The 23053-nt window shown below is 47.3% G+C and overlaps 2 protein-coding genes across 2 annotated transcripts; one reads left to right on the forward strand and one right to left on the reverse strand.

Annotated features, from left to right (window-relative positions):
* The first annotated feature begins 1073 nt into the window (after positions 1 to 1073).
* dnajc18 (DnaJ (Hsp40) homolog, subfamily C, member 18) lies at positions 1074 to 7744 on the forward strand. The gene is made up of 8 exons (XM_080549909.1): positions 1074 to 1509; positions 2497 to 2674; positions 2908 to 3053; positions 3521 to 3727; positions 4274 to 4386; positions 5589 to 5698; positions 5893 to 6065; positions 6262 to 7744. Exons 1-8 carry the CDS (start codon positions 1383 to 1385, stop codon positions 6384 to 6386), a joined length of 1179 nt encoding a protein of 392 aa, XP_080406035.1. The 5' UTR covers positions 1074 to 1382; the 3' UTR covers positions 6387 to 7744.
* A 727-nt stretch (positions 7745 to 8471) lies between these two features.
* Positions 8472 to 22254, reverse strand: brd8a (bromodomain containing 8a; the record flags this gene model as incomplete). Its single annotated transcript, XM_080550024.1, has 17 exons — positions 8472 to 8531; positions 11577 to 11859; positions 12110 to 12178; positions 12332 to 12424; positions 14688 to 14833; positions 15176 to 15219; positions 15595 to 16093; positions 16720 to 16883; positions 17173 to 17334; positions 17681 to 17771; positions 17897 to 18088; positions 18580 to 18722; positions 18931 to 18995; positions 19469 to 19549; positions 20049 to 20171; positions 20478 to 20527; positions 22174 to 22254. 17 exons carry the CDS (start codon positions 22252 to 22254, stop codon positions 8472 to 8474), a joined length of 2346 nt encoding a protein of 781 aa, XP_080406150.1.
* Between the last annotated feature and the right edge of the window lie 799 nt (positions 22255 to 23053).

Here is a 23053-nt window from a genome sequence, read left to right on the forward strand (position 1 = left end):
TGCACAAATCTAGATCTATTTAATCTTAGATCAAGTTACTGGACATCCAGGGAGCACTTTTCATGGTTGTTGTGGGGGTGGTAGGGTTATACCGTTGTGCAACAACAACAACTAGGTATTGTAGTTGTTTCTGGTTTATCTAAAGAATATCATTTGTTGCCATTACCAGGTTAGTGTCTGTTGTGTTTCACTGATGCCTAAAAAGGTATTTGTAAAGATAAAAATGTTATCTATTATTGTATGTCTCCTCTTTGTGCTTTTTTGTTCTCTTGTAAATGATGTTTCAGTTTTAAATGTAGGCCTAGAACTTAAGAAACACCCCTCTTTATTATTATTATTATTATTATTATTATTATTATTATTATTAATGCACAAATTGTACCCAAAACATGTTTTTCCATGGTATTTATTTAATAAATCTATTCAATGTCTACTGTCAACTGTAGATGGACCACTGCATTGCAACACTACACTCCAGAATGTATTCACTAGAATTTCACAGCACATTATAAATCTCTTATAAAAAATCTCCATGTTTGTTACAAAAATATTGCTAACTGTTACACTTATTTGATATGTAAAGTATCTGCATTCATTAGTGTCCATTTAGGGTAAGGGTGCAGAGCTTTACTGAGGCTGTGTTCGGAATAGCATACTAGCATACTACTCATACTAGATATGACGTAGATTTTGAGTATGCAGTGCGTTCACACTGTACAGTATGCGAGATTTGAGTATGCGAGAATCGCATACTTATTGTGAATTTAGTAGGCAGTATGCAGTATATACTCATTGAGTATGCTAGTATGCAGTATGCTAGTATGCCATTTCGAACGAGCTTCCCTGCCACTAACGCCAAACTGTTTCCGCTTCCTGTTGTCTAAAGGAGGTTAATACGAGATTGCTTAATGTTGGTATTAAATGTCTCTCCGTCGTGCATGGTGTTTTCATATCTCGCTAATTTTGTCTGTCGTTATTCCACCGACTCCTCAAATTAGCGTATTTGCACCTGTATTCGTCTCTGACTTTCTCATAACATCGCTATGATAACCGATCATAGTCCTGCGAAATGAGTTACCGATTGTAACCGATTTGATGGCTAGCAACCGATCTCCGTTAGCGTTAGCTGGATGTAAACAAAGCTATATGGATAGCTAGCCTGATAGCTAACGTTCATCTGATCTCACAGAGACAGACAGACAGACAGCGATCAGACCCAGGCACACCTGACCTGACCTGAGCACTATCAAACAAGCCATCTTTAAATCCCCTTCGAGCAGCATACATCATCGGGGCTCCTTTAAGTTGAGGCAGGCCTGGGTAGAGAGGGTTGAGCTAACTCAGTTAGTTATAGATTAGTTGGCCCAGTCAGACCAGCTGAGATGGATAAAGAGGAATCCGACCGGCTGATAGAGAAAGCCAAGCTGTGCTTGCGGTCCGGGCGCAGAGAGAAAGCCCTTCAGCTGTTGTACGAAGCCCAGAAGATCTTCCCCAGCACCCGGGCCAGAGGTAAGAGGCCGTCTCTCTCTCTTAGCTGTGCATGTATCTCTCTCTCTCTTAGCTGTGCATGTATCTCTCTCTTAGGGTTAGCTGTGCATGTATCTCTCTCTCTCTTAGCTGTGCATGTATCTCTCTCTCTCTTAGCTGTGCATGTCTCTCTTAGGGTTAGCTGTGTATGTATGCCAGAACCTGCATGTTTAATAATAGAAAGTGCAACGTCTGTGTCTTGTGTAAACATGGCTCATGTAACCGGCTACCATTTATCTCGTGTGCCGCTGTTTTATTTGACATTATAGCAAATCAATCAACCTCGAAATGATATCTGTTCATGGTTTGTCTGTTTTGATATTGCGAATATTGAATCTCATATCTCATATGTTTATTATTATGCACTGCATACTGTGGCGGTGGCCTATATGATTGACCTACTCTGTTCGTATATTTATACTTATACTAATAGTATCAGTGTCAGCTGTTGGGAGTTGGTAATGTTAGCGTCAACCAACAAAAGTCATTTATTCATTCATTCATTCATTCATTCATTCATTCATTCATTCATCCATCCTATCTATGTCAAGAGACTGGTAAGGATACATACATAATACACTATAGTTTTAAATAATTATTCCCTACTTCAAAATACCAAGTTTCAAGAAGATATCTTGACACCCACTCAATAGGTCTATTCTCTTTGCACATACTGTTTCGTTTCCATGTACGTTTTTGACATTAAGCAGACAAATCTATGCTAGGACCTGGGGCCATTGGCAGTCACGATGTAATTGTATTTTTTGTTATATCCAGTAGATAAACTGTACAGGGAGGTAGAGGGGTTGAAGAGGTCTTTAGGAGTGACAGTCAAGATGCAGCCTGAAGAGATGGGTCTTGTGGCGAAAGATAGGGAGTTTCTCCCTTTTTATAGCCACCTTTTATAGTCACCCCCTCAACTATAGTCATCTTCTCAACTGGTCTCTATCTTCCACTCTCTTCTACCAGTGCTGATTGATGCCATAGTGAGGAATGGGAGCACTGCAGCTCCAGAGGGAAACAGCGTCCCCCCGCCGCGTGGCTGGAGGAATGAGGACATGGGGGAGCGAGAGGAACACAGCGGAGGACCCAACTACAGCGAGGAGAAGACGAGCTACACAGAGGACCAGAGGCAGGGTGTTCACAGGTACCCTAAAGATGTCACATCTACACTTGAAACATCAAATCCAGACATTCACCAAGTAAGGGTTTAAATGACCATACCTCACAATTGGTCTGACCAGGCAGGTGGTGCAGAATCTATTACTTCGTTCTTATTGACAACCTTTCACGTGGTAAAAGTACACATGCATACTGTTACGGTTTTACCCTATTGCTATCATGCAGTTCTTTGTTGACCCTGGTGTTTTGATCTGGCAGGATAAAGAAATGCAAGGACTTCTATGAGATCCTGGGTGTTTCTAAAGAGGCCAGTGATGAGGATCTGAAGAAGGCATACAGGAAGCTGGCGCTGAAATTCCACCCCGACAAGAACTGTGCCCCGGGAGCCACAGATGCGTTCAAAGGTAAAAAGAGGGATACATCTTACCCTGTTTCCCTGTCCTCATCCTGGGGTCACTATGTGCACGATGCTGCCTCTAATCTGACTCACGTCCTCCTCCTCTTGCTCCACCTCAGTTGAGTTCTTAGAACGATTATGGCAAGGTAGCAAATTCATTTGTAGTCCTCCCTCACTGTATTTTAGGGGACAGGTGCTGGGGCTGAAAGTCTTCACCCATCCATAGTCTTGTTTTTTTTGTTTTTTTCATCATGTCATCGTGATGTATATCATGTGTGGCACACCACAAGAAAATCAATCATAGGTCAGATATACGTCTATAAATCAGACTTTGTTACATACACACATACTATTACATAAATAAATAAAACAGGGAGCACAAGATAAAAACAAACGAGGATACTAACAGTACTACAACCGTGGACGTTCAAACAGTAAAAACTGTCTTTTAAAGTCAAGTGTTTTCCCTCTTAGCGATAGGTAATGCGTACGCGGTGCTGAGCAACCCTGAGAAGCGTCTCCAGTATGATCAGTATGGAGAGCAGGCTCCGTCAGAGAGTACCCCCCAGGCCCCTGCCCACGCTCCGCAAGGACACTACCGCAGCTTCAACAGGGACTTTGAGGCAGACATCTCTCCAGAGGAGCTCTTCAACATCTTCTTTGGGGGAAGGTTTCCAACAGGTCAGTTTTAGTGTGTGACGTCTGTGTGACGTGTGTGTGTGTGTGTGTCTTCATAGTGTAACGACCTTGTGTAAGGCCCATTAGCACCTCCGCCAAGAGAGTTAACTCTCTTGGTGTTGTAGCTAGCGCGGCCAGTTTGTAAGCAGACCTTTGTGAGTTCGATACCCACTTCGGGCAAGCTACTCTACCCTGTTGTTCGCTACATTGGTGTTAGAAGTGGGATGGCGCCTGTGAGGTCATCGGAGAGGCATGTCCACGTGAGGGACTTAGTATAGTGAGGCGTGAGGGCACGCTTTCCAGAACGAAGGGGATAGTGTAACGACCCTGTATAAGGCCCGTTGGCAGCTCCTCCAAAGGAGTTATTAACTCTCTTGGTGTTGTAGCTAGCACGGACGGTTTGTAAGAGGAAGGTCGTAAGTTCGATACCCGCTTAGGGCAAGCTACTCTACCCTGTCGTACAATATTGACGTCTTTGGTCTTTCGCTCTGAATTAGTGTGTTGGTTGCATCTTCAACAGATGAAAGAATGCGTTCTGTGTCCCCTCAGGCAATATCCACGTGTACACCAACAGAGGAGCCACGTACTCTAACTTTTACCAGCCTCGCCGGCGACGTGCTTATGAGAGGCGCGAGGAGGAAGTGGAGGAAAACCGCAGTCAGGTCAGTATCACCATACGGGCAAATTGCCCATAACCCCCCACAAATGTATACTACACTGAACAAAAATATAAACGCAACACTTTTGGTTTTGCTAAAAAAAAAAGAAGGACTTTTTCTATGTACACAAAAGGCCTATTTCTCTCAATTTTTTTGTTTTCGAATTGATTTGCATAACCAAAGAATTTCTGCACAAACTCTCAGAAACCGTCTCGGGGAAGCTCAACTGCTTGCTCGTCGTACTCACCGGGGTCTAGACCTGACTGCAGTTCGTCGCCGTAACCGACTTGAGTGGGCAAACGCTCGCCTTCGATGGCGTCTGGCACTTTGGAGAAGTGTTCTCTTTACGGATGAACGGTTCTCACTCTACCGAGCAGAGATGTATTTTATGGATGGCATTTTGAATGCACAGAGATAGCGTGATGAGATCCTGAGGCCCATTGTTGTGCCATTCATCCACCACCATCACCTCATGTTGCAGCATGATAACGCACAGCCTCATGTTGCAAGGATCTGTACACGATTCCTGGAAGCTGAAAACATCCCAGGTCTTACATGGCTGCATACTCACCAGACATGTCACCCGTTGAGCACGTTTGGGATGCTTTGGATCGGCGTATACGACAGCATGTTCCAGTTCCTGCCAATATCCAGCAACTTCGCACAGCCATGGAAGAGGAGTGGACCAACATTCCGCAGGCCACAATCGACAACCTGATCAACTCTTTTTTTTAAAAGTTATTTTTCTGAGTGGGGCAGTCCCACTCATATTTTTCATTTTATTGGACAGATAGTGAAGACAGACAGGAAAGTAAGGAGAAGAAGGGAGAGAGGGCATGTCAGCAGGGCATGGGCCGGATTCGAACCCATGCCGGCATGGGCATAATGTGTGCACTGTAGACCGCGGCGCTGGACCACCCCAGGCCACAACCTGATCCACTCTATGTGAAGGAGATGTGTTTCACTGCGTGAGGCAAATGGTGGTCACACCAAATACTGACTGGTTTTCTGGAAGAAAAGTTCGAGCAAAAACAAAAGTGTTGCGTTTATGTTTTTTGTTCAGTGGACAAATGTTCTCCAGCAGACCGCATCTTATTGCTTTGGGTTCATAGATGAATGCTGGAAATGTAGAGGCTGGTCATGCGTTGCAATTTGTGCCTCCTGTGTGCCGTGTTTTGATATTCTGTTCTGGTTTTTTACTTCAGAACTCCTTCACGGCCTTCCTACAGCTTCTCCCAGTGCTGGTTCTGATCCTCATCTCCGTGGTGACGCAGCTGATGGCCACCAACCCATCCTACAGTCTGTTCTACAAACCGTGAGTACCGTACCACAACATCAAACACAGACACTCAAATAAACCGCAAAGGAATGTCTCACACAGAAAAAGGACCATGGTAACCGTGAAATACAGAGGGAAGAGGGGCATGAGCACCCACAGGGGGAGGGGTACCATTGGTCAGCTTGTCGGTTCTGGAGTCTGACCAATCAGGTCGTCTGCTTGGCTTTCAGGGCCATGGGCCTGGTGGTGTCCCGGGAGACCCAGAACATGGGCGTCCCCTACTTTGTGGACAAAGGCTTTACAAAAGAGTACCGAGGGGCCTCGTTGGACGAACTGGAGAAGACCATAGAAACCGAATACATCGACCACCTGCAGAGCAGCTGCTGGAAGGAGAAACAGCAGAGTAAGTCGAGCAGCGGGGCCTCCCGGCAGCTTAAACTCTCGCTCCACACAGCCACATCAGAGGCCTGCTGAGTCATAATATTACCGAACATATTTTATTCATGCGGTAGGTTATGAGTGTGTGTGTCCATGTATAAGCTCATAGCGTGTGTGTCTCTCTCTCTCTCTCTCTCTCTCTCTCCGTCCTCGACTCACAGAGTCAGACCTGGCTCACCTGGGACAGCTGTACCGCGACGACCGGATGAAGCAGAAGGCGGAGTCTATGAAGCTGGATAACTGTGACAAGCTCTACCGTTACGTGGGGCGACAGAGAGGAGAATGAGCGGGGGCTCAGGCTGGAGGAGAGGGCGAGAGAGGCGGCAGCGTCTTTTTCCAGCTGTATCTTCTTACACTTTATTAGTATTACTTAACTTATTTATTTAATTTATTAAAATCGGGTCACTTTTTTGAAAGAAATGTCTCTTTGGATGGAGCACAGTGGCAGCCAAAAGCCGTTTTGAAATTGTAACATTGTGCCTTCTCTTCTCTCGGGAGGAAGAAAGCGGAGGTGCGTGTAAGCTGCCAACTCTGGCTCTGTGTAGATAACAGCCGAAAAACCCAGCCTTGCAGTGGGATTGTTGCATTATAGTGGTAGACAGAGCCACGTTTATACTTCCTTACATTAAGGAACATGGGCTTTGCTTACAGGGTTTAAGACTGTGGATGAATGTTCACATGTACACTTTGTGTTAAGTCATCTGTTTAAAAACATGTTGAGGATTTGTGGGGTAACTCATTTATTTTGTTTAGTTTTTGTGCTGTGAATGAAATTGAGATATATTTAATAGGGAAGGAACGTGGCTAGAGAAGTGTTATCTTTTTAATCGAAGTAAAGAAAGATCTTCAAACATTTGAATGCAAGGACCTCAAAACCACTGTAACCATTCGAAACAAAACGTTTTCAGATATTTCTGAAGAGAGCTTCTCTATCAATGTGAAAAGACTGATCTATAAGGTCTTAAACTTACCAGAAAAAGAATAGATTTTGGTATGCCTGCTGGCCATTACTATTATATAGATCTCTAGTATATTAGATACATTTTATTCTAACTGCAGATCTCAGTGTTATGCAAGGTCAGAAACGCAAAGGATCTTCTTTTTGTTGCTGTGCACTAAGACTTTGCCAAAAGGCGTTTCTGTAACTGTACGTAGGCTATTGTCCATTCGGTTGGATTCCTTTTTAGTACCTTTTGATTCTGTTTTATCTAGAACCTTCTGCTCCATGTCACTAACGTCCCTGTTGCATGCAGCCCTGTGAGAGGCCTCTGGTGTCCAGCCTCCTATACATGGTCGTGAATGGTCGTGAGTGGTCGTGCTCAGTGTCAATAGCTGCAGCACCATTTCTGTACACACCTCCTGCCCATTCATGTTATCGACTGTTACTAAGAGCTTTTAAAAACATTTTGATTAGTTTTTTTCCAGATGAATGAATTTTGTCCAGTAGTAGTTTCAATCTTCTAAATGCTAGATCTTCCTTTTAGCCAGATCATAAACCCAGCACATGAAGGATGGAGGTTAAACAAGCCACATGATAGTGGTAAACTGTTAACCGGTCTATAGGATATGGTCTGGTTAGTGATGGATTACAGAAAGTTAAACATGATGTGAATGAACTCTGGGTCTTTGCCAGCAAGGCACCACTCGACTTAACTGGTGTCCAGTCGATTTGTGCCGAGCTGGTTTAATAAAAAGTTACACAATTCCTTGTGTTTTGTGTTTCTGGGGGGTTGTTGTTTTTTCCAAAGGTTCCCTGATGATGTAATGAAGACTGTGTTCCACTTGTGCACAGCCCTGTTTACTAGAACACAAAGTCACACAATATCTGTCCAGAGTAGTGCAATCTTGCCACGTTCCCACTAATATTTATTGTTTTTGAAACATTCATGATCGCCTTTAAAAAGGCATCATATCATATGTGCAGGATCGGACATGCCTGTACAGTCCTATATAGAGTACTTCAAAACACATGACGGACATTCACAATGCAAGGTTATCGATAGTGTTTTGTGTCGTGAGACGTGTACAGAACAGTCCCTGGTCTTCACATCTCCAGTAAGGCTCCACACTCTTCAGTCAGTTCATGTGGGTCATGACGCTTGTTCACATTATGAGAGGGAACTATTCCAGACCCCGGCGGTCTTAGGGAGAAATTCTTCTCAGTGTTGTGGTCTCTCATCGAAAATTGCAGGTCAGGGATTACATTGCACTCCCGAGCAAGATGTCCATGTCCAATTGAACTGACAGGAAAATTAAATAGATTTGACCCCAACTGTGCTGTCCTCCGTTATGTTAATCAATTGGGGGTATGACCGTGGAGAGTATCAATCAGATGTTCCAGCATCATCGGGTACTCGGGTACAGTCCCTGCTCATTTCTTCATCCTGAGGTCGGCTTCTATGGCACAACGGCGCCCTCTGGTGCCGCCATCCTGTAAAGGCGCAGAGGGGGAGGAACAAGACACATCACCACCTGATAGCTTTTATGGCCTGGAATTGAGTGTCTCAAATGTGCCTAGAGCAATCTCTTCGATCTGGAACAACTGTGCATGAAGAACTGTGCATGAACTCTCATTATGGACAACATTTTCTCAATCCTCTACCCTGGACAACTAACCATCATACTTGGTGTTCTAAAATGACAAGATAAATATTAAACAATTATTTCCACTGACGAGTTGTGGTGAAAGGTGTCGAAAGATCTGAATGCGCAGTTGTATATGTGTCAAGTTGTGTTTTTGTCTTGGATAATGCCTGCATGTGCATAGGAGTGATATTTTTTTATGTGAGTGTGTGAGAGAGAGAGAGGGAGAAAAGAGAAAAAAGAGAAAGTCCTGCAGGTCTTTAGATTGAGTACTTACAAAGAGAGAGAGAAGGAAGGCTGGAGAGGCCATTGGAACACTGTCCTGTAAGAGGACAAAAGAGAGTCAGAGAGAGGGAAACAGAGCAAGGACAGAAGAGCAGAAAGGGAGTTTGCACGCACGCACGGACACACACACACACACACAGGGAGAGAAAGACAGCAACCCACCCATCACAAACAAGGGGTACAAGGATCATTTCACATAGATACTTAATATATCGCTATACAATACAAATATCTGTCTCAGAGCATCAGGTACAGATCCTTATGTTCACAGGTCAAGGAACAGTCCCAGCTCCTTCACATAACTACAGCAGTGTTTCAATTTGAATGTTTGCTGGATCAAAAGTTACAGACCAACTGTTCAATTAGGCAAGTTGATAAATTATTATCATTATTATGCAAAAAGAGAAGTCTTATAATATTGTATATCAAAGGAATGACCAATGTGATTGGTGAATCAGTCCCTCCCTACACAATAACACTTAACATTCCAAACCATTCCCCCTCTCCCACCTACAGGAGGGGATGGACCAGAGCTGGAGAAACCATGGCTACAACACTCAGATGTATGGTAAAACACACGCACACACACAAACGCACACACACACACAGACACACACACACACAGGTCATGAGAGGATGAAGGAAACAGAGTGAATAAAGAAGGAAGAGAAGGACATGAGAACATGACAACAATCAGTGTGTGTGTGTGTGTGTGTGTGTTGGTGTGATATGACCTCAGCGCTGGAGCTCTGTCTCACCCGCTCAGGCCAGGGGAGTAGCGGTTCTAGAGGCGTGACTCATGACAGGGCAAATACCATGAGGTACATTGAACAATTCTGGTCTTGAAAACAGCGCTAATATTTCCGCCACACCCCCTTAGTGCCACCGCCAGCGTTTGTGCTAAGGTTGTCACACCGTTAAAATAGAGCCCTTAGTGTCACTTTATTGTCAAGTGCGGGTGTAGTTCAATGTGTCTGATCGTTTGTTTTTTTCCGTGTTTGCAGTGTCAGAAACCATAGGTCTTGTTTCTTTTGTCCGTTGGCTTGTCGGTCTCTCTGTAATGGACCACTGACTCAAGCCTGTGAAGCGTAACCAAGACTACAGTCTCTATCAATGACAACAAGAACTCAGAATGGAGAATTGTGACAGACACAAAATGTCAGTGGAGAGATGAATGAAAATGAACAGCACATGACGATGCATCAGGAGAACAAGGTGACTGACGTGCATGTGACTGACGTGCACGTGACTGACGTGCACGTGACTGACGTGCACGTGTCCTCACACAACATGTAGTAGGGGAGTGTGTTGTTGCTGCCACCTTGTTTCCTTCCCTCCCTCTGCATGTCTTACTGCAGTATCACACATACGAAAGTCTGTGCGTCACAAACTGCAGAACGTAAACAAAACTGGAGACACTCGTCATTTTTGGAGACAGATTATCACAGTTCAAAAAAGTCAATCTGAGCAGTCGCTAACAAACAGTAAACGTGTTATGACTTGGCCCAAGGTTTACTAAGCTTGTAGGTAAGGTTACTTGAGTCATTACTGGAATTGGCCCTCAATTAGCTTAATTAGCTTGCTAGCAATCATAACAGTGAATCATAACTGCCTGCGAAAATAATTTGTTGACATTCTGCAGTTAGGTGTGACCGACTTTCCCATAGCATACATACAGTATCCTCCATGCTCTACTACACTCAGAATTGATTCTTTCCATGGCCCCTATTTAGTACCCTGACATGCTTGTCAAACCCCAAATCACCCTCTCCTTTCCCGATCCTGTCCTCTCAATCAATCACATTTATTTGTAGAGAACTTTTTACAAAGACAATTGTCTCAAAGTGCTTTACAACAAGAAGGATACAAATAATAGAAACACTTAATACAATACAAATAATGCAAACACCCAAACATAGGCCCCGCCCCCCCCCCCCCAAAAAAAAACAAGCCAAGTAGAAAAAACTCTCCAGTAGAGAGTGGCAAGAGAAACCCTATTGGTAGGAAGAAACCTTGAGAGGAACCAGCCTCCATGGTGGACCCATCCTCCTCTAGCTGATCAGGTGCCCACTGAGCAGTAAACTCCTCTCCATTCTTTTTTCCTCACTTCCCTTTCCTCTCTCCCACGCCCCCCCCCCTGGGCCCTCCATGTTTCTCTCCTCCCCCCCCCCCCCCTGGCCTTAGCCCCATAGTACCCTGTTTCTCCATAGTACCCTGCTGTGGCGCAGGAGGTAGAGTCGCCGTGTAATGATCACAAGTTTGGCAGATCAGCGGGTTGAGCCCCGGCTGGCCACATGTCGAAGTGTCCTTGGGCAAGACACTGAACCCCAAAATTGCTCCCAAAATTGCTCCCAGTGCATGGCAGCTTGCCGCCATTGGTGTGTGAATGTGTGTGTGAATGAGAGGCCGTTGTAAAGCGCTTTGGAGCAGCAAAAAAGGCGCTATAAGTGCAGTCCATTTACCATTTACCATTTACCCTGTCTCTCCATAGTACCCTGTCTCTCCATAGTACCCTGTCTCCCCATAGTACCCTGTCCCACCATGGTACCCTGTCCCCCCCCCAATTGTCCCGTGTGGCCTCGTCGTCCCCCTGTCCCAGTCAAGGCACCTTGTCGGAGGGGTCGTGTTTGCGGGTGCTCTCCCGGCCCCTCAGGCTCTTGGCGCTGATGCCCGACTCGGAGGTCTGCATGATGAGCTGCGTGGCCAGGAACTGCTGGATCTGCTCCAGGACGTCCCGCTGCATCTCCAGGGCCATGTGGAACACGTCGTGGTCGGAGCTGTTGTACATGATGGCGTTCTGGAACATCAGCATGATGTCCCGCTGGAACTCGGCCGTGGTGCGGATCAGGCCCGTCTCAATGTGCTTCTTGACGGTGGACAGGTCCATGGGCCTGGAGGGGGGGCAGGGATGAGGAGAGAGATGGGGGGACGGGGACGGGGACAGACAGACAGACAGAAGAACGTTAGATTGTTTGAGAGAGAGAGAGAGAGAGAGAGAGAGAGAGAGAGAGGTGTGAGCTAATGGCTAAGGACTAGGAGCACAGGCTGTAGGAAAGAGACATGATTTGGACAGACAGATCAAACCCAGACCACACCAACCCAGAGGTAAAGTCACCTGCCCCCCCCCCCCCAAATGCTCACCTGTGCACTATACTGTGGTACCCTGGGGCGATGTCATCTGTCACAGGCTGCAAGAACACGTTGGCATACCTGCAGCAGGGGACCGTAAACACACCCATTTCAAAAGCTGGAACATCAAAATCACAAAGGTGTCCTTCAACTGTTTAGATGACAGGACAGGTGGTCTGGTCATGGTGCAGACCAATGACTTATCAGACAGAGGTGTGAGTGTGAAGTCCTGACCTGTGATTGGCTGCTGCCCGCCACACCAGCATGATGGCTTTCTTCCAGATCTTCTGAGCTTGGATGGCCTCTTGGTCCTCACTGCACATGGAGCTGAGCAGGAGAGTCACAGACAGACAGACAGACAGACAGAGAAACGAAAGGAAGGGGGGAGTTAATCCAGGATAGAGGAATGTTTACAGTGGTGTGTGTGCGTGAGTGTGTGTGTGTGTGTGTGTGTGTGTGTGTGTGTGTGTGTGTGTGTGTGTGCTGGCCTCCAGGGAGGAGAGCGTCATCAAGAACATGCTCTGCAGGACGGATCGTTTTTTGGAATGGTCTGGCCTGGAGGTCAAAGCCAGCAAATGTGCTGTCCTGTATGAGAGGCGGAGTGGGGGGAACAGGTGGTACCACTCAAAAACAGACACACCCCCTGTGTTCTCTTTAGCAACACAGCCCATTCGTGTAAATTCTCTTCATGAGACATATCTTGGACATAAAATTAACATCGCAGGAGAGTGGAAGGAGCAAGTCAATAACATCCTGACTGAGTTCACTTCCAGGCTGGACTTGATAGACAGTTGTCCTCTGCCACTAACTATGAAGTTAGAAGCCATCAGGCAGGTGGCCCTGTCCAAAGTTCAGCACCTCTTCTCCAATGTCCACATCCCCCAGAAAGTGCTGTGTGAAATGAACAACAAGACTGTGAGCGTAGTGCGCAGGTGGCTTGGACTCAATTCACACAGCACCCATGACATCATCTTTCATCCCCAGTGGGAGGGAGGGCTAGGGGTCCCCAATGTAGAATGGATCTACACCAGCATGAGAATTTCCCATCTTCTCAGGATGCTTAACAACGACGACAAGGACGTCAGGGAGCTGGCCCGCTCCTCCATGTTCCTGGACCTGAGGAGAAGGAAGGTCCCAGTTGCCAGGGGGGTGGAGCCCCACTTCCTTGGGTTCAAGAGGAAACCCAGCGGAAAATTGGACACTCATTCCGCTGGTTTTGGAGTTTGGTCTGATTGGCCAGACCTGAATGACCTCTGTGTCCGAGCCGGGGTGTCCCTGGAGTGGGTGCGGTCTGACGCTGAGACTGTTCGGGTCTCAGAGAACTGTATATCTGACCCTCTCACACAGGTCAGGGCAACAGCCTCCTTTGCTGGACAGAGCCACCAGCTAACATCTAGAGGGGCCAGACGGACTCTCATGGACCTTCATCAACATCAACAACAACAACACTGGACTGGTCTGAAACTCCAGGGAAAACTGGCATGTCTTCCCACAGCTGATCACTCTGTTTCCCACTCTTTTCTAAAAAACACTGCACTCGATGAGGACATTGTCATATTCACAACCAAGGCCAGATTACAAGTCCTTCCTACCAGACTCAACCTCTCTATTTGGTTTCCTTCCACTCAGGTTCCTCATTGCTTGCACCACACCACAGAACAGGTTACAGAAACACTATCACATATCTTGAATGGCTGTTATGTTTACAAAGGAATGTATATAGCACGTCATGACAGAATTGTGAGCCTTATAGTAAAGGACATATCACTCCACTTCCCAGTCACGGTGAAAATGTATACACACATGCTTGTGTCAATGCATCTATGTTCAATTTCTGTAATGACCAATGTCACTTTTCACAGTTGTCTGCTAACACACCAGATGTTATTCTTGTTGATGAAGAGTCCAGAGAGGTGTCTGTATTAGAGGTAGCGTGCACCTTTGATATAAGCCTAGAGGAAGCCTTCATGACTAAGGTCATGAAATACCAGCAGCTTGTAGATACCATCTCAGAGCTAGGCTATAGGTGTACGCTATTAGTCTTTATATTTGGCAGCCTTGGACATGTGCACAGATTGGTTGTCAGAGGACTACGTCTGCTGGGAATGTCCAAGGGAGAAGCAAAAAGGCTCAGCAAGTATTGCTCTGTCTCTGCGATTATTGGCAGCCGCCATATATGGCGGAGACGGTGTTACTTGTACCCGTGAGTCTTGTCCTGTTGTATGTGAAAGACATTGTCCATGTCTGTTTGTGAATGCATCCCATCTGTGCCTTCAGTATTTGTGTCCCTGTATACTTGTCTCTATGTGGACATAAATAAATGATTAAAATGTGTGTGCGTGCGCGCGCGTGTGTGTGTACACGCTTGTGCGTGTGTATGTGTGTGTCTGTGTGTGTGTGTGTACACGCCTGTGTGTGTGTCTGTGTGTGTGTGTGTGTGTACACGCCTGTGTGTGTGTGTGTGTGTACATGCTTGTGTGTATGTGTGTGTGTGTGTGTGTGTGTGTCTGTGTGTGTTGTGCGTGTGTGTGTGTGTGTGTGTGTGTGTGTGTGTGTACACGCCTGTGTGTGTGTGTGTGTGTCCACTCACAACTGTGAGGAGGCGGGGCTGCTGGGGATGGAGTCAGCGGTGGTGTGCAGCTGCAGGGAGGAGGAGGCCGTGCGCAGGCTGTAGCCGTCCTCGCTCTCGCTGGCCGGGGGCTCCAGCTCCCCCTCCCCCTCCCCCTCCGCCTCCGCCTCCGACAGGTAGGGCTCCCCCCCGTCCCCCTCCTCGTCGCCCCCTCCCTCCTCCGCCCCGTCCCCCTCTTCCTCCCCCCCGCCCTCTTCCGTCCCGTCCCCCTCGAGCCCCTCCTTGGTCTCCGAGGGGCTCCCCTCTTCCCCTTCGCTCGCCATCCCCCCCTCCTCCTCCGCCGTCGCCTCCTGTGGAAGTCGGGAAAAAAAAAAGACAGGAATGAGACGGGGGTGAACGTTGACGGCGCAGGAAAAAACTGCGGGGTCTCTGGCAGGGGCATTCTGGGATAGAACACAACAATTACAGGCATCAAGTTTGTTCTCTCCTCGCTGAGCGGTGAGGTGTACCTGGGAGCGCCTTCCTGTCACGCGGCCGTCCTCTGACACTGAGTCTGAGAGAGAGCGAGAGAGAGAGAGAGAGAGAGAGAGAGAGAGAGAGAGAGAGAGAGAGAGAGAGACACATAGTCATGCAGAGAGAGAGGGCAGAAAACGCCGGGTGCACTGTATGTGTGCAGGTGCGTGTGTGTGTGTGTGTGGGTGTGTGTCAATCCACTGTTATCATGGTGTGAATAACATCCTATGTGTAGGCATAACTAGTTGTTGGCTCAGCACTACTGTTAACTCTTGTGACTGTTTTCATAATGTCAAAAATGCACTGATAGTATTTATGTCCTTTAGATATCGTACATTTAAGTGAACATAAATAAAGCATTTAAAATGTGGATGTGTGCGTGAGTGCGTGCCTGCGTGTGCGCACGTGCCCCTACTTGTGCGGGGCGTGTCAGCTCCTTCCTGCGTCCAATCTTCGCTCTCACACTTAACGGAGGCGCGGGGAGAGGGGGGGCTTCCCTCCCGGGCCGCGGTCCTGCCCGTGGCTTCAGGAAGTAGCCGCGCCCCGGCCGCCTGGCTGTGCTCCAGCAGTACGGACGAGCAGCAGGAGGAGGAGGAGGAGGAGAAGGAGGGAGGAAGGCCGCTGATGCCCAGGGGATACGAGGAGAGACAGCTGTCGTGGGGGTCACACGCAGAGGCCAGGAGACCCGAGTTCCCGGCCTGTAACTCCGACGACGCGTCCCTCCGCCCCTCCTGGCTACCGTGGAGGGAGGAGGGGAGGTGTGAGGCTCCTGTAGGGGGGGCGGTGTCCGACTCTGGGGTCTTGAAAGGTCCCGCCTCCTCCCAGGGGCCGGAGAGGGTGTGGCCCGTGTCCTCACACAGGGACAGAGCCGCCTCCACGGCCGCCGCGTCCAGAGTCTCCACGTTCTCGTCTTCCTGTAGGTGGACAGGAACACGTCACATGCCTGTCACCTTCAGCCTAACCTCGTTGAGACGTCCAGGCGTTTTGGAAAGTTCCGGAAAGCCCAGTGAACGTAGCTTACAAAGGGACGGACACTTATTGGAAACGAGTAACGCCTCGTCACGCGTCAAACCAGTCCAATATGGGATGTTGTCATAAAACTACTACGACTAAACAACTAAAATGACTAAAATGGTTAGTGGTTAATGTATAGAACACAATTCTGGCTAAACAGAATTCAGTTTTTTTCCTTCAGGTTTTCTTCCATTTTCTGCAATGTCGCAAACTAGCTTAGGCAACAACTCACTGCAAAATAGTTCAGAAAAGAGTTAAGACGATGCACAACAAGCATTCTACAGGCGTGTGTCTACGGGCATGTGGGGGAGGGTTCTTGGAATGGGGGGGGGGGGATTATCCGCTGAATTATCCACTGTATTACTCTCAATAATGTATTGTTTTACATACATATCAGACTACCAAGGTGGGATGCACTACACAGTATGTTCAATTTACATTTCCAATTTTCAGTTCGTATCATGTTCAGTATCGCAATGTGGGAACGGAAAGGAACGCGTTAAGTTTAGGGGGGTGAGAGAATCACCTTGTCCTCTATGATGGCGATGATGTCCCCCACTGTCTCCAGGTCCAGCTCGTCCCCCATGTAGGAGACTGTCACCAGGTCCTCCTCCCCCAGCGACGACACCTCCCCCCCCCCAGCTGCAGCATGGCACCCCGGGTGCATGGATGGCCCCATCTCACCCCCTCCTGCAAACGGGAAACGCGTCGTCACCTAAAAGTGTGTCAACTAAGTACTTTCTTACTTTCGCTATGTTGATTTCCGAGGTGAGGTGAGATGGGATGCCAAGTCTGAAGTCTGAAGAACTGGTTGCCAGATTGGAGCACATGGAGCTATGACCACAACAGAGTGCTGCGATAACAACACAAACTAAGATGCTGGTGAGAGGGTGACAGGACGACAAGGAGGTAGACGGATGTGGGGCCGTGTACAGGATGAGAGCAGAGACAGAGAGGGGGGGGGGGAGGGGGGAGAGACCTGTGTGGAGGGTGGCGGGGGGGTCCATAGTGGGGGGTGTAGCAGCAACAGCAGCGGTGTGGTGGACAGTGGAGGAGGCGGAGTCTGCACTCGCCAAGGAGCCCATCTGGGCCGAAAACTGGGCGGGGCCAGCCTCCAGCAGACGAGACAGCGTGGGGGCACCTGACGCAACACGCACACGCGGACACACACACACACACACACACACACACACAAACGGCACACAGAGAGTGCGGGCGAGGCATTGAGGTGGCCAGGAGATACAAACTAATAGAACACTACAATACTACCTTACCTAGAGGCGTGCTTGTACACCTCTCACTCATACAGCGACGCTAAGCAACACTAATATGTCAGCAATAGACTAGTCCAAACACCAAACACAGACGTCACACACATTTGCAAGCAAACATTCTACAAGCAAAGCTTTCTGTCTACCTGGATAATGTGTTGATGCCAAAGTAGAGTGTGAGAGTGTGTCCGTTTGTTTTGGTGTGTATCTGTGTACCTGTCGCTTGGGAGGTAGGCAGAGAGGAAGCTGTGAGCTGCAGGTCATGTGCTCCGGTCATATGACCGGTGAGCAGGTCACCCTCTCCGACCTGAGAGACAAACACAGAACAGGGTAAAAACAAGAAGTGTTCATCTGAGTGGTTCATCTGTCTGTCTGTGTTTCCACCTCTCTATGTGCCAGGGGTAAAGACCACAAAGTGGCTTCCAGACTTACCAGTCTGGGGCTTGTGGGCAGAAGACTGCCTTTCTTCAGTAGCTCAGAGAGGAGGGGGGATGGCGGCGGCGTGGCTTTCTGGCCCAAGATCTTCTTTTGCGGGGAGTCTTCCAGAAGAGTCCCCAGGCCCACCTCTCCAGCACCTGACCAAGAGGCTTCAGTCAGGGGCATGAACCCTGCTGCTCCTTGGGCCTGATGAGAGGAGAGGAGAGGAGAGGAGAGGAGAGGAGAGGAGAGGAGAGGAGAGGAGGGGAGAGGAGAGGAGAGGAGAGGAGAGGAGAGGAGAGGAGAGGAGAGGAGAGGAGAAGAGAGGAGAGGAGAGGAGAGGAGAGGAGAGGAGAGGAGAGGAGAAGAGCGGAGAAGAGAAGAGAGGAGAGGAGAGGAGAGGAGAGGAGAGAAGAGGAGAGGAGAGGAGAGGAGAGAAGAGGAGAGGAGAGGAGAGGAGAGGAGAGGAGAGGAGAGGAGAGGAGAGGAGAGGAGAAGAGAGGAGAGGAGAGGAGAGGAGAGGAGAGGAGAGGAGAGGAGAGGAGAGGAGAGGAGAGGAGAGGAGAGGGGCATTGTGTTGGGGGTGGTAGCACCGACATTTCACACCAAATCTAGAATGTGTTCACTGAACTCCAATCAACTCTCTAAGGTGCCCCTACCCCTGCCCCATTCCCCCCTTTGAGGTGACAGGGACTCACAGTCACTGAGGCGCTGGGGTCCTCAGGCGTGCTCTGGAGTGTGTCCCCCTGGGAGAACTCCAGGCTTGGCGAGCCGCACCCCGAGGGAGAGCGCACGGTCACACTGGGTACTCGTTTAGGGGTGTTCTTCACCGCCTGTCTGGCTGGAAGGGGGGTGGGGCGGCGGGGGTGAGACTGGTCTAAGTTTACCAATCACACTACAATGGATCCCTTACTTCACTTTAACCTCCTCAATCTAAATCATGGCACAGCATGTTGCTTTTTTCGTTTTTTCTCAATTCAAAATACCCTACTGGCTCATTGAATCATTGGAGAAACAGAATACAAGGCAGGTGATTGAGGCGCGAGTACCCTGATAGGCTGTATCGGTGGCCTTTCTTTTCGCCTCGGCCTCCTCCTCCTCCTGTTTCTTCTCCCTGACGGACAGAAAACAACAGAACATTCATTCTGCCCCTCCAGAGAAAGGAAGGAAGGTTCAACCTTTGTCATTGCATTTTTGAGTACAACTAAATGTATTTTCATGCTCTAGGCAAGGGGGTCTGCCATAGATGGCGACCCTGGAGCGATTAGGAGTTCAGTGTGTCGCTCGAGGACACCTCGACGCGTGGCCGGGCCGGGATTCGGACCACCGAACCGCCGACCTCATTAGACGCCGGCTCTACCCCCTGAGCCACAGCCGCCCCCTCCAGAAAACAGAACACTCATTCTGGCCCCTCCAGAGAAGAGGCCATGTAGGGCAACAGAAGAACATACGCCAGACACGTCTCACATGCCAGACTTTGCTTACATGCAATATTCAGAGTGTATACACTGTCTGACTCTGCAAGATTATATACATCCAAACAGACAAATGTAGTAACTGAAAGGCAGACAGACAGGTGTCTCTTACAGTACAACCTCTCCCCATAGCTCCTCTAGTTTAGGGTCCAGGTGTCCTGCCTGGATCAACTCTGCCTCTCTCTTCAGCTTCCTGTGAAGGCAACAGATCACCACTGACGTGAGAGTGTGGTCAATCAAGTGGCAGTAAAATAAAAAATACTGCTTCTCCTAGCAGTATGGCCAATGGCCCCTGACCCTAGCATCGATTACTTCTTCTTGCGATGACTGATGGATAGATGATTCACTTACTTAGACAAATGTATTTGTTGTAAATCGAATTTGAATAAAGGCATCTACTAAATGCCAAAAATGTAAATGTAAAATGCGGTAAACAAAAACACCTATGGTATGAAATAATGAAACAATGACGTTTTTATCCTACCCTGCTATTACCCAACTATTACCCTACTATTACCCTACTATTACCCTACTATTACCCGACTATTACCCTACTATTACCCTACTATTACCCTACTATTACCCTACTATTACCCTACTATTACCCTACTTATTATTCAGGTCTGTTTGAGTTCAAAGTTTGTCGTTGTGGAAAACAGATGGAGTGAATGACTGTGTAACAGTCCCTGTACCTGTGCTTCTCCTGTGTGTCTTTGATCAGCCTCTTCAGCTCCTCAATCCTCTCTGCTGTCAGCCTCCGGACGATCACATCCTCCACCGTCTCCACCACCTCACCTTTCTCACCACGCTTCCGTCTGAGGATGACAGATATATATGTTACGGTACATGTGGGAACACGGTACATGTGGGAAAACTAGGGTTAGGGTTAGGTGCTAGGGTGCTAGGGTTAGGGTTAGGGGTAGGGTTATGGTTATGGTTAGGGTTAGACGTGCCAGCATGTACCAAGTCGACGTAGCACCTAACCCTAACCCTAGTTTTCCCACATGTACCGTAACATATATACCAGCTATAATATTCAGTGAACTCAGCATAGGATCATATAGATAGAATCAGATCCAGCCACACAGAGAAAGGAGAATGACAGTCACTGTGGTGCTCACTTTGGGGTCTCTGTCGTCTCCAGGAGCTCAGAGTACTGGGAGGCACAGTGCTGGGTAAGACAGAGATAGAGAGAGAGAGACAGTGTCATACATTTGTCTTCACATGCCCCATCATGGGCACCAAATACAAATCACTTTCTGGTTGTGTAACCAATTTGCATTTGAATGGTCTTACTGCAGCCTGCCCTACCTTTTGTGAAAACCAGTCGGGCGGTCGTCCTGGCTCTGCGAATGGCTTGATGGCTCTACTGACAGAAACCCTGTGGGTGTTGATAATACAGTATTCAAATTCATATTCCATTTTAAGTGGAACATTCTTAGTGATCCCACCGCATGACAGTGGGTTGCAGGGAGAACTGAGAGCCATGGTAGGGTAACCTATGGTATTACCAGTTCTGGTCCCCGCTCTTCATGACAGAAGTGGCCAAGCACAGCTTCTCCCTCACTGACCATGGCTCCGTTGGCCCGATGGAGAGCATCTTGTGTTCTGCAGATGTGTGGTGGAGTTGGGGGAGGGGAGGGGGAAGGGAGGGGACATGTGGAAACGCCCACTTATGATGTTTTTCAAATACCCTATACATGACTAATCATAAATCAAATCATTGATTTTCATGGTCGATTAAGTCCAAGCCTACACAGTCAATAACTTTGTCATGTCAGAATCTCTCTCTATATTGTAATAACTGGCCTACCGAGGTTGAGCTACTAACATTGATTAATTGCAAATCTGAGCATGGAAGGGGTGTATAATTTGCCTTGTCTCAGGAGCAAATAGTGCATCTAGGAATCTTCGCAAGTCACGAGAAACATTTGATCATCTAGTAGCAGCTCTTGATCACTGTTTTGCAAGCTGGTTTAGCTTAGCTGCCCAACTGGTTGTCAGATAAGGAACGTAGGTACAGTAGCTAGCCAGCTAGCTCGCTATCACATGAGCCATTCATTCATAGGCAGAGCTCTCATGCATGCATGCGTTGATACTTACAGTCCTGATTCGCAATAATGCATGCACTAAAAGCGATCAAACTTGACATAGCGTGCAACTTGTTCATGCACTCCCCGGATGTCAACGCATAGCATCAAAATAATGTGACAACTGGCTCATTTTACTCACTTCCAACCCCGCTCGCCATCTTCTTGTCATGATCACACTGATACTCCACCCTCCGCTGACTTCGAGCCACACAGACACACAGAGAGACACAGGGGGAATGTGTGTGTAGCTATGTCAACAACACATGTGTCCAACCCATTGACATTGCGTGACGTTAGAATTATAAGGTTCTATCTCCATTTTTGTCAATATTGAGTTTTTTTACATAATCTGATCCATTAGGTGTTTATTAATGCCTGTGTGGTGTTATTTTTTAAATGTTGACATTTTTGAGTTAGTAATTAATAAAATACAAAGGTTCCATCTCACAAAACATAATGCTGGAATGTAAAAACGTTGACGCTCAATATCTCTGAACTGCCCGAAACGGAGATAGAACCTTCTCATTCTAAACGGAGATAGAACCTTCTTCTAAACAGAGATAGAACCTTAGAAGTCTAAGCTCACGATTGGTTAAAAAAAAAGTATGCATTGTAAATGTGATTTTAGCCACGATAAGTCTTGACATAGTACAATAATGTTTGTATACATAGAATGAAGTGCTGTCTATGTTATGTGATGGGGACACCGGGGTGTTTAGCTCACATGGTAGAGGTCTTGCTTGCCGGCCAGTGGACAGTCGCGGGTGTCCGAAATAGAGATCGGACCGGGGATCGATGCCCGCATCTTCCAGATTACATTTAGTGTTTTTTGTGGTATATTATAGGTAAATTCCTAACCAACCAGCAGAGTACAGAACACACAGTAGCCCTTTTACAAAGATGTACACATAGATAGTCTTAGATCATTATATTTATGCATTTCTGCCAGCACCTTCACCAACAATATTTTAATGTAATCAATGGAGCAAACGCGTTACATTAGTTATTTAGTAAATATGTTGTGCGCAATGAGTGCGTTGCATGTCGACAAATGATGTGTTATTTATTTACAAAGTTGAATAAAACAATGCAGTAATTGTTTCTTTTGCTTATGATTAATACGATAGAGTTGTTTTACCCATAACGTAATACAGTACTCATATACACATGATGTACAAGGCACAGCCTACTAATAAATATATAAAACAAATACAAAATAAATACACTCAAAAAATGGTAACCAATCAGAGAGCCGAAGCCTAATGTCTGTAGCCAGGGAGCTTCCTATTGGCTGCTTCCTGGAGGCGTCGACCCGGTACTGCGCGTGAAGCGCGATGTTTGAATTGTTTGGTCCTTTTGCGGAACAACAAAGTGCCGAAGCAGAAATCGTCGAGCAGTGTGTTTATGCAGGTGGTTGTTGCTAATTTAAGCGAGCTAGTAAACTGGATTCTCTTTTATGGCGAATTGATAGATAGATAAGGTCATATAAGTACAAACAAAAAGTAAGACTGTAAGATATTATTAAGCAGAAGATTGGAATCTAATCGGATAAGTGAGAGGTAACTCACAGTTACCCACTTTCACCTTTCGAGCGAGGTAAGTTG

The sequence above is a fragment of the Nansenia antarctica genome (assembly GCF_963989245.1).
Source record: "Nansenia antarctica genome assembly, chromosome: 20".
Taxonomy (NCBI): domain Eukaryota; kingdom Metazoa; phylum Chordata; class Actinopteri; order Argentiniformes; family Microstomatidae; genus Nansenia; species Nansenia antarctica.

What these genes read in the sequence shown, in the direction of transcription:
- dnajc18 (XM_080549909.1), top strand. Translation starts at nt 1,383, where the DNA reads ATGGATAAAGAGGAATCCGACCGGCTGATAGAGAAAGCCAAGCTGTGC. An exon ending in CCCCAGCACCCGGGCCAGAG is followed by an intron (nt 1,510 to 2,496) that starts GTAAGAGGCCGT and finishes CTCTTCTACCAG; the next exon opens with TGCTGATTGATGCCATAGTG. An exon ending in TACAGTCTGTTCTACAAACC is followed by an intron (nt 5,699 to 5,892) that starts GTGAGTACCGTA and finishes CTTGGCTTTCAG; the next exon opens with GGCCATGGGCCTGGTGGTGT.